This window comes from Podarcis cretensis (assembly GCF_951804945.1).
Source record: "Podarcis cretensis genome assembly, chromosome: 17".
In the NCBI taxonomy this organism is placed as follows: Eukaryota; Metazoa; Chordata; class Lepidosauria; order Squamata; family Lacertidae; genus Podarcis; species Podarcis cretensis.
Genome location: NC_137187.1, coordinates 3,326,719 through 3,337,892, shown reverse-complemented (window position 1 = coordinate 3,337,892; position 11,174 = coordinate 3,326,719). Strand labels below are relative to the sequence as shown.

General features: G+C 44.6%; 1 protein-coding gene across 4 annotated transcripts; it reads right to left on the bottom strand.

Annotated features, from left to right (window-relative positions):
- Positions 1-909: 909 nt before the first annotated feature.
- On the bottom strand, positions 910-11,125 carry PHB2 (prohibitin 2; the record flags this gene model as incomplete). 4 transcript variants are annotated; one of them, XM_079960348.1, is made up of 10 exons in its annotated part: positions 910-1,558; positions 4,173-4,249; positions 5,040-5,117; positions 5,745-5,848; positions 6,076-6,205; positions 7,873-8,057; positions 8,479-8,558; positions 9,124-9,208; positions 9,302-9,434; positions 10,978-11,125. In XM_079960348.1, the coding sequence occupies 9 exons, from the start codon at positions 9,426-9,428 to the stop codon at positions 1,525-1,527; spliced, it is 900 nt and encodes a 299-aa protein (XP_079816474.1). In that variant the 3' UTR covers positions 910-1,524. The 4 variants fall into 4 exon arrangements, with proteins under 4 accessions (XP_079816474.1, XP_079816476.1, XP_079816473.1 ...); XM_079960350.1 differs by lacking the exon at positions 10,978-11,125 and having other exon boundaries at positions 910-1,552; positions 4,161-4,249; positions 9,302-9,440; XM_079960347.1 differs by lacking the exon at positions 10,978-11,125 and having other exon boundaries at positions 9,302-9,440.
- Positions 11,126-11,174: the final 49 nt, after the last annotated feature.

The following is an 11,174-nucleotide window of genomic DNA, read 5'->3' as shown; positions in this document are numbered from 1 at the left end:
TCTTCAAAACTAAACAAATTCCTGCACACAGAAAACTGGCACACCCAGGTGGCTAGGCTACAACCCTTTCCCCTGATACATAGGGCTTTCTATGTGCAGAAATTGTAGTTATTTTGTATATCGCAACATCTACTTGCGGTCTGAAGGTGCACAACCCTGACACAGCACAAGCTCATGATTTCTCCAAGAGAAAGGCCTGACGATGGCTTGCCATCACAAAATCATTGCATTTATTTGTGGCATACTTTGCTGAAAGAGCTTGGCCACCACCAACTTTTCCCCCTGCCAGCTTGTAGCTTTTTTCACTGCCTAAAAAAAAAAAAAAAAAAAAAGTTGCCAGTTTTCTTAAGTGAACTCATTTCATTGCTCAAATGCTCTGGTAGAAAATATACGTGTGCCCTATTTGTGGGGGTTTTTTTTGTTTTTTTTTTACAAGAAACCCCAATGGCAACAGCAAAGAACCCACCTCACTTTTAAAGCAATTATTTCTGAACTGTTTTCATATGAACCATTATGACTGCAGCTGAGAACCATACCAGACGTGGAGGGGGAATGTAAGTAGTGCTAAGGAAATTGTTAATGGGTTGTATTCTACACAGGCTTGACAGAACACCGCCTGCTCTTGCATAACAGCAAAAACGAAAGAAAGCAACCTTCTGCAGGAAGAAAAGAGAATGTTATTTCTAACAAAGTTCTAAATGAGCAGATGGAAAACACAGCAGTCGACTGAGAACTAAAGCATGTACCTTCCCTCTCTTTAGCCATTTAGGGAGCTTATTCTAGCAAAAAATTTTTTCAGAGGACTTAAGAGGGAGATGAATGGGCAGCTTCCCAGCCATTTCCATGAGTTCCCTGCCTTGACTCTAAGAAACCCACCCCATACAAAATGAACATTCACTCACAATGGTGTCAGAAGAGTTTTGGACCTGATTTTATTTGTATAAAGTTGTGAATCACGATGCAAAAGAACTTACATAAATGGAGATCACAGCACTTGCAGAAGCCCCATCTATTCCTGAGACGAGGTGCTCGACGGGGGCCAGGGGCAGGGGAGGGGGCAAAGATAGCAAACTCTCCACTGATGTGAGAGGCCGGGGATTATATTTACTCAGGCCTCATTCAGCCACAGCAGGAAGAGGAGAGCAACAATCTGATCTACTTAAAAACCAACCCCTTGGCTGGTCTCTGCTGCCCACCTGTACCCAGTCCTTCAGGCTGGGTGGAGTGGGATCAGTGACCATGGGAGCAAAAAAGTCCCGCACCCCCCGCACCCCGACTCAGCATGAAGTCTGTTTCCACAGCTGGCCTTCACGGCTGGCAGTTCCCCCCCAAAAAAAGGAACCAGATGATGAGCCAAGAAAGGGCTTATTAATGGCGCGTTGGGAAGTGAAGGTGACAACTGGAAAGAAGGCCCAGGTCAAAGAGAAGACTTATGGGCAGCAGAGATGTGCAAGGCTCTTCCACGGCTGTGCATAACCCCCATTCTGCCAGTCATTTCGATGGTTCTGGGAGGCGGCCGCTAGTTCATTTCTTCCCCTGCTTGATCAGGAGGCTGTCACTGCAAGAGAAACAAAAAAAGGGGGGGTTACCAAAGAGGAACATTCACACAATGTGGGTGTGGGGGGGCTAATAATAATAATAATAATAATAATAATAATAATAATAATAATAAAGTGGTGCCTCGCAAGACGAAATTAATCCGTTCCGCGAGTCTCTTCGTCTTGCGGTTTTTTCGTCTTGTGAAGCACGGCTATTAGCGGCTTAGTGGCTATTAACGGCTTAGCAGCTTTAAGAAAAAGGAAACAAACTCGCAAGAACTCGCAAGACGTTTCGTCTTGTGAAGCAAGCCCATAGGGAAATTTGTCTTGCGGAACAACTCAAAAAACGGAAAACTCTTTCGTCTAGCGAGTTTTTCGTCTTGCGAGGCATTCTTCTTGCGGGGCACCACTGTAATAATAATAAAATTTATTTATACCACGCCCTCCCCAGCTAAGACCGGACATAGGGCGTCTAACACAAAGTATGAAAACAACTGATTGAAATACAACTTAAAAACAAGATTGAAATACAACATTAAAATGCAGCCTCATTTCAGTAGGAACTCAAATCAAAAACTCCAGCAGGCTGGAGTAAAGCAGAGCAGGAACAATGGACTGACTTCACCGCCAAGAAACAGCCTTAGTCAATCATAATAGCACAGGCTCCACTCAGAAAACATAAGGAACAACAGCAGGGGGTGGAAGGAACTTGGAATTCTTCAGAGGAGTAGAAGTAGTTCACTCCCTGCCCTGGTTTCTCTTTCCCTGCTTGTTCCATTCCAAGCAACCACCCTCCCATTTTCTCTCTCTTTCTTTCCTTCCCCCAATTCCCTGGAAGGAGGGAATCTTATTCAGTTAAATGTTGCAGCTCTACTTGAAGTTAAAATATTGTTATCTTACCTTCCTCTGTAACCAGAAGCGCAACGAAAAAGTGGTGATGAAGAACGGGACGGGGAGAGAGAGACATAGAAAGTTAGAACTATTTTATCAACTTCGGTAATTTATGTACCACAACATTTTTAGCAAAATCTCAGAGAGATTTACAATTACCAGGAATTGCTGGAAATAAACATTAAAAATACAAAAAAAGCCCATTACAAAAATCTATCATATTAAAAACAGCCAAGCCAACAGAAAAATCGTTATCACTATGCTAACCATAAAAGATATACTTTCCAAAGCTGAGGTAATTTTAGTCTATTTTAGTGTTTTTTAACTTTTGTATTATGTTTTAAAGTACAGTGGTACCTCGGTTTAAGAACAGCCCTGTTTACGAACTATTTGGTTTATGAACTCCGCAAAACCAGAAGTAGTGTCCTGGTTTGAGAACTTTACCTCGGTCTAAGAACAGAATCCAAATAGTGGAAGGGCACCGGCGGCGGGAGGCCTCATTAGGGAAAAGCATGCCTCGGTTTAAGAACGGTTTCGGACTTCCGGAACGGATTAAGCTCGTAAACCGAGGTACCACTGTAGAGTTGTAATTTTTTCTTGGTTTTACTGTTTTCTATTTTGTATACCACTTTAATGTTTTGTTTTTTACAACCAAGCAGTGTATAAATTTTATTAACTAACTAACTAAGTGTATCCCAAAGGGAGAAGGCCTGTTTCTATGGGGTTTCTAGATGACCATCTTCTAGCCATGGAAGATCACAAAGGTTGCCGCCAGGTATCCTTGTCCCAAGTTGCACAGGGCTCTGTGTGCTAATAATAAAACCATGAACTTTGCTTGGTAGCAGATAAGCAGCCATTGCAGATTTTTAAGTGCCAGTGTTGTATTAATGTGGAAAGACATGATGCAGAGTACTCTAGTTGCAGCATTGAAAACTAGTGACAAATTCCTGAACCAAACAAAGAGTAGCCCCACATGGAGCACATTTCTGTACTCTAGAAAGGAAGTTACCAATGCACGGAGAACAGTGGAAAGGCCAGGAATGGGTATAACCAGCAATGAACAGTCCGGGTGGAATTCAACATACCACTAAGGAGCTCATTCTGGGAGCGAAAGCATCTCTGGTTGCCCAACAGAACTCTCTCGCCTCTCCTCCCCTTGGACACTGTTTTAGTTCTCCAAACCCTCCTGGGCAGATCTGGGGAGGGCGTGGCAGACACACAGGAGGAGGAGAAGGGGGAAAGTCCAATTGTGCGGGCTTCGGTTAGCCCGACTACTTATCTAAATTCGTCCCCCTGTCACTAGAGGGGCATTGACCTCTGTAGCATGAAGGTAGAATTAGTGCTCCCAGACTATGTACCCTTCCCATGAGAGGAATTGCAACTTTGTCCAGAACAAGTAAGCATACCAGTTCCCAGATCTGGGATTTGACCATGAATAGGACATGCCTGTCTCAGTTTATTCATCTTTATACAAATATGGGAATACAGCTGTGTTTGTGTATGTCTGTCTGTCTGTCTCTCTCACTCTCACACACACACACACACACACACACAGAGTGCGTGCGTGCATGGATGACTGACAGTACATGTGCATTTATGTAACACCCAGAAAGCAAGGGGCATTGTTTATTTCTTATGCTCTGCTATTCCTCCAAGAAACTCATATTTGGGGGATGGAGCTCCTAAGGCTCATTACAGAAGGAAGCAAAAAGCTTTAGGAGGTATCTCCACAAACTCCCTTACCTAGTGAAACCTTCATCCTGTAGATTCAGCACTAAGTTGTCGGCTGTAAGATACACGCGGTTCTGAGATGCAGCGATCTGTAAAAGGCAAGAAAGGGACAGATCAAGGAGGGTGTAAGCAAAGGTCCAGTGGTACAAATAACTGTATTCAACAGAGAACTTCGTTCTGCCAGCATTTGGGGGAAACCAATTCCAAACAAATGGCAGAGAATTAACGTTCAACACTGAACTGTAAAAAACTGTTAGACAAAGTAAGTCTCAAAGCTTAAAGGGGGATGGAAAAGAAAAACAGCCTTGGAGGCTGCAGGTAGAATTTCAGAAAGTCTCTTTTTAAAAAATAATTTGCTAGTCCTTTTTGCTGTTGTTGTTCTGGAAAAAGTCTGGAAGGCACCACTACGGGTACAGTTCTAGTGAGGACAAGAAACCAGAACAGCGAAGATTTTAAAGGGAGTTGAATTCAAGTTTACTCCCTTTTTTCACTATGAACGTAGAGTATTTTATTTCTGATCTACTATCCTACATTTTTTTTCTAGCCCAGGGCCATCAGTCTTTGCAATGCTTCAGTTCATTCTGCTTCTCCATGTGTCTGATTTTCCTGTGAGCCTGTTCCTGGCCTGTGGCACATTATGGTCTGTAAGCGGCCACAGCTGGGCATGGCACATTGAACATGATGTGGGTCTGCTTTTACAAAGGCCAGAGGCTCCAAGGCCCCTGCTAAGATGCACAGACCAACTTAATAAATAAGTGTGGCACAGAGACACATCAGAGGAAGCATATCATATTCGCCTTAGGTTCATCACTTGGCCTGGAAAAGCACTGTTTGGGGGGGGGGGGGGTGAGAAAGCAACTCCAGTGTCCTAAAACTCACCGTCTTGGATATGTTCTGGGCGGCACGAATCTTGCGCAGCTTGATGTAACCTGGGTTCTTGCTGAGGGCTTCACCAATGTGAACAGGTTAAGGCGCTATTTCACCATTTTGGGATGTGGGACCTACACCTCCTTGAACTCACCCACCTGGGATCAACACAGCCCTACTTTGCTCCACTCCAAGCCACAGTCTTGTGGGAGACAGTTCTGTACAACTGCAAACACCCTGTTGCTACACACCAGGAATCAATGAATCAAGCTCTCATCAACTAGCACAGCACTAGCTGGCATAAAATAGTCCCAACATCTTTCTGCAGGCAATGGGACTGCACGTTTAAGGAAACGCGCTTTATATGATGGAGAAGAACTGAGCACCCCATTCACTTGAACGCTGTCTGGTATGAGAGGGGAGGACAGGAAAGCAGAAAGTCCTCAGGAGGGAATAACCTCTAGTTGCTGCTTAACTTCTTGTTGCAGGGTAACTCCTCAGAATCTCAGCACCCAAAAATCTTCCTAATAGCACCCCCAATTCTCCCACCAGCAATTCCAGGTAACTGAAAACAGATGCCCTTCACTTGTGCAATGCGATGCCTCTTATATCAGTCCAAGCTCAAAAATCTGGAGTTTGGGGATTCTGCAAGAGACCACTTCCCACACCCTTGGAAAACTGTGTGATGGTTGTCTCCCCACAGCAAAGCAAGGATATCATCTGGGCAGCTGTGGCTTCTCCTTCCGCTTGAACAATCTTCTGTCTCTGCTCCTGCTTAGCTTTCTCCACCAGGAATTGAGCTCGTTGCGCCTCCTGCTGGGCTGGAGAAGAAGAGCAAAGAGAACATGAGAATTTCTCTGCAACCACTTCCAGGGGTTTCTTTCATTCTTTAAAAGATTTGCAGGCCTGTCCTGTGCACATTTAGTCAAAAACAGCCCTACTCCACTTAGCTGGGCTTATGTCCAGCTATTTGTGCATGTGGAGCAGTCCTAGCTGACTTTATGCAAACACAGCTTTAGAGAAAGGACCAGAACTTGTTTGGACTCACCCACTTGCTTGGCTTCCACCGCTGCTGTGTACTCCCGGCTGAAACTCAGTTCTGTGATGGCTACGTCATCTAGAATAAGGCTAAAATCTTTCGCCCGCTCTGTCAGCTCCCGACGGATAAGCAAAGACACCTAAAGCAATAACATTTATCGTGAGCAGGTGGCAGCTTCCTTCAGACCAGGGAAAGTCATGAGAATCCCCAAGAGCTTTGAAAAGCATCCAATTCAAAAAGCTAGAGTTTCATGTTCAAGTCACTGACATGCAGATGAGAAAAAATGAGAGCTAGTAGTCAGCCCAGGCTCAGTCACCTCGGTTGATGTGTTAGAAAATAAAATTGTGACAAAGGAATTTTTAAGCTCTAGGTTTAGGCACAGCCTTTTGTGGTCAGCTCTGTTAAATACTCTTAGGGAAGTATACATGAAGAGATTTCTTAGAACTCTCAGTACACTTATTAATAAGATAGTTCAGAACACAGAAGAAAACACCTTCCATACCTGAAGCCAGTCTATGCTTCAAAAATTATGTTGATTTAGTTCGTTCTTCTCATTTGGTCAGAAGGTCATGTTTATACAGAAACCAATGTCATATCCAACAGACTTATGGACCTATAATCTCCAGGTGGTTTACTCTAGCTTCTGCCAAATGTGTGAAGCAGGTTTTCTTTAGGGATTGCTTAAATCTCCAAAGGTGGTACATTATCTTTTGCAATATCTTTTGCAGCACCACTCAATTTTCCTTACTTTGCTAAATTACAGAGTTATCACTTTACTTGTCACATTAATCATTATGTGAAACTTCCAGAGGCCAGTACTGGGTAGGCCCAGAGCCAAATGCAGCTACTGGAGGAAATCAAGAGCCTGGAGATTTTAAAGGCCAGATCACATCTCATTAGAAACTTTATCTGATATTTAGAAGTGACCTTAAAGCATATTGATACTGCTTAACTGCCCTTGCATTTCATTGGGGAAAGACTTTCCAGTTCCTCAGTCCACCAGACAATTATGTCCACCAATGCCATATTGTTTTAGTCTAATCCAGGATTAAAGTTGTCCATCAAATGCTATTATTTTGTAATTGTATACAGTTGTATGTCTAAATGACCTCAAATTTTACCATGCAACTTACCATTGCAATGTCTAAAAACTGACACCAACTAAGTTAATTAAAAAGGTAAAGGTAAAGGTACCCCTACCCGTACGGGCCAGTCTTGCCAGCTCTAGGGTTGTGCGCTCATCTCACTCTATAGGCCGGGAGCCAGTGCTGTCCGCAGACACTTCCGGGTCACGTGGCCAGCGTGACAAGCTGCATCTGGTGAGCCAGCAGCGCAGCACACGGAACGCCGTTTACCTTCCCGCTGGTAAGCGGTCCCTATTTATCTACTTGCACCCGGAGGTGCTTTCGAACTGCTAGGTTGGCAGGCACTGGGACCGAACGACGGGAGCGCACCCCGCCGCGGGGATTCGAACCGCCGACCATGCGATCGGCAAGCCCTAGGCGCTGAGGTTTTACCCACAGCGCCACCCGCGTTAATTACCTTTCACTAAATAACTGAGCTACATGGAAATGAGGGAAGATTGCCTCAGTAAATGGAAGAATGTATAAACATGACAAACTTTGCAAATGATTTCATCTATCCCATGGAAAATTTCTTAAGGCTTAAACCATCAAAAACTAGTGAGGTAGTGGAAGCATGCAGAATCCACACCAATAACCTGCAACCTCCCACCTTTGTAACCCTTCCTCCCGTGAAAAGTGGAGTTGGGACAGGTAAGTCTGCCTGCATGGAAAGTGAACAGACCTGAGCTCGCTGAGTGATGAGTTGTGAGGCGTTGAACTTTGCCACCACACTTTTGAGCACTTCATTGACAATGGAAGGCAAGACTCGCTCTTCGTAGTCCAGACCAAGGCGCTGGTACAAGCTGGGTAGTTCAGCAGCATTTGGGCGTGACAGAACTCGCAAGGAGATGTTCACCATCTGCAAGTCTAGAGACAGAATCAAACTAAGCATAGTCCTAGTGGTTTGTCTTCACCTTTCAACTCTGATTGTGCACCCAGATCTCACCCATTCATGATGCTCTCTACAAGATTGTTCTGACGCCCTTGCTTTACACTTGGATATGGAAAAACACATCTTCCCAAGAAGTGACAATAAAGTAGCAGTGGTATCTGATGTAATGGCTGGGCTCAGACCTGGGAGACCCAGACAAAAAAAACCCTCTCTGCTCTGAAGTTCACTGGGTAAGCTTGATCCACTCACCCTCTCTCACCCTAATGTGCATTACAGGATTACTGTAAAGATTCATTAGGGAAAAGAGGAAAGTAGAATAAACTATGTGCATCACCCTGTGTTTATTGAAGAGAGGAATACAAAACCAAAAGACAATGTGCTTCTCTATGACCTCACCTTTGGAGCCTGTTGGCGAGGAGATTTTGCGGGGCCGAGCTCGAATATCATAAATTATTGGATACTGGAACCAGGGAATTCTAGGAAGAAAATGAAGATTATACCAAATTAAGATGTCCAAAACCAAGCAGTACAGATATGTGGAAATAAAGAATTCCTACAAATACTTTTTTTCTTTTCTCATGTGCTTTAAGATAAGAGAAACCACAGAACTTGCCCGAAGACTGCATTTTCTTCTCTTGATACTATGTCTTAGTAAACTATATTACTTGATTCACATTGATAACACTGCACTAAAATAACAAATAATCTTTAGTGTCCTTCAATTCAATTTTTGGGTTTCACTTTCTCACGAACAGCACTTCTTGAAGTTTTCACAGTAAGACATTTAGCCAAAGGAGAAACTATATTAGCACGAGAGAAAACATTTACCTCTTAAGAGTTGACAAATGATTCTTAGGAGTTTGTGATCAGATAAAAAATATTGGCATGCTACAAGAATTTCAAATAAAATTAAGGTTTGTATGCTTTATAATGATGAATCTCTGGAAGTGAGGTGCTGTTAGAAAACATTTGTCTGGGAATGACAACATCTTGGGATTTCCTGTTATTCTCAACTTTCCAACATAGTTCTTGAGCAGGTACCTGAAATGCAGTCCCTCGGAAAGAATGGTGTCCTGCTGAACTCCACCAATGCGGTTGAAGAATATTGCTCTTTGGCCACCCTCCACTGTGGAAACAGAGAGACAAAAGCAGTCAGTAATTACCACCAAGCATTGTGCAAAAGAATGGAGATGACCATACACAAATACCACTGACTTACCTGTAAAGACAGACTCGCGGATACCATAGGCTGCAGCACCAGCACCCAGCAACAACTTCAAGGCAGTCCCCATGCCCCGAGGGCCGGTGGGCAGGCGCCCAGCGAGGTCTTTCAGGCTCTGAGCCATGGCAACCTTCATCATGGGAAAGAAACACAGAATGAAAAACCAAAGCCATGTATTTTACACAGCTCTGCAGGTTTTCCTATCCAAACTCTTATGTTGCCAGAAAAGCAGGGATACACAGAAACACATGTTTCTATTTTTCGCTCTCTAAGCATGGATACATAGAAAAGTCCCTCTCTGACTCCTCTCAGTCATGGATTCTGCATCTTTACATGCAGCACCAATGGAGGGCACTGAGAATTTTTAAGCGCTGAGTTAAAAACATGAATTAAGTTAATAATAATAAAAAATTTTATTTATATCCCGCCCTCCCCAGCCGAAGCCGGGCTCAGGGCGGCTAACAACACTAAAACAGTATGACATTATAAAACATTATAAAAATGAATTAAAATCAAAATTGATGGCAACCATAAACTAAAGTTTTGTAAAGATTGCCAGAGGAGGGGGTCAGGCTGCGCCCTGACCAAATGCCAGGTGGAACAGCTCTGTCTTGCAGGCCCTGCGGAAAGATGTCAAGTCCTGCAGGGCCCTTGTCTCTTGTGACAGAGCGTTCCACCAGGTTGGAGCCGCAGCCGAAAAAGCCCTGGCTGTAGTTGAGGCCAGCCTAACCTCTCTGTGGCCTGGGACCCTCAAGATGTTTTTATTTGAAGACCGTAAGTTCCTCTGTGGGGCATATCAGGAGAGGCGGTCCCGTAGGTACGAGGGCCCTAGGCCGTATAGGGCTTTGAAGGTTAAAACCAGCACCTTAAACCTGATCCTGTACTCCACCGGGAGCCAGTGCAGCTGGTATAGCACCGGATGAATGTGATCTCTAAGCGAAGACCCCGTAAGGAGTCTCGCTGCGGCATTCTGCACCCGCTGGAGTTTCTGGGTCAGTCTCAAGGGCAGCCCCACGTAGAGCGAGTTACAATAATCCAGTCTGGAGGTGACCGTCGCGTGGATCACAGTGGCTAGGTCAGGGTGAGAGAGGTAAGGAGCCAACTGCTTAGCTTGGCGGAGATGAAAAAATGCCGCCTTTGTTATAGCTGCAATCTGCACCTCCATGGAAAGGGAGGTGTCGAAGATTACACCCAAACTCTTAACGGACGGTGCTGGCACTAATTGCGCCCCCGCAAGAGATGGGAGTTGCCCCCTCAGTTCTCCCCCCCCCTTTTCTTTTTGGCAGAATGACATTTTGAGCCAGAACTCCTTACGTTGAGAGCACTTTTTGACTTCCAATAATATTTATTAAGTTTCATACAAACACAACACATACGATAAAATCAATGAAACAAACAAAAAACCAAATATATCAAATGATAACCAAAAATACAACCACAAAGACATATACAATAAAAATTAATTAATTTGTTAAATTAGAGCACTTTTTGGAAGGGGAAACGAAAGAGAGGCTGCTCCCCCTTCATGGAACTGCGCTCTTGACATGCTCAGAAGCACTGCACCCCGGGCCGGCCTCCTCAAAGCGAGCTCCTCCCTACTCAGGAGCACAGAAGCGTCACCTCGAGGACTCGCAGAAGCTACAGAGGCTCGAAAGAGCGCAGAGACCCCTCACCTTCTTCTTCTTCTTCCTCCTCTCCCAAGCACGCCGCTGCCGCACCTGGGAAAAGGACACCGGAAGTGGCCGCTCACGAAATACTTCCCCGGCAGACAAGCAGGGCTCCCGGAAGTGAAACCTCGCGGGGTGGACAGTACTTCCGGGGGCCGAAGCCGAAGGTGGTTTGTTCCCCGTCCCAAACGGCTGTTGAAGCG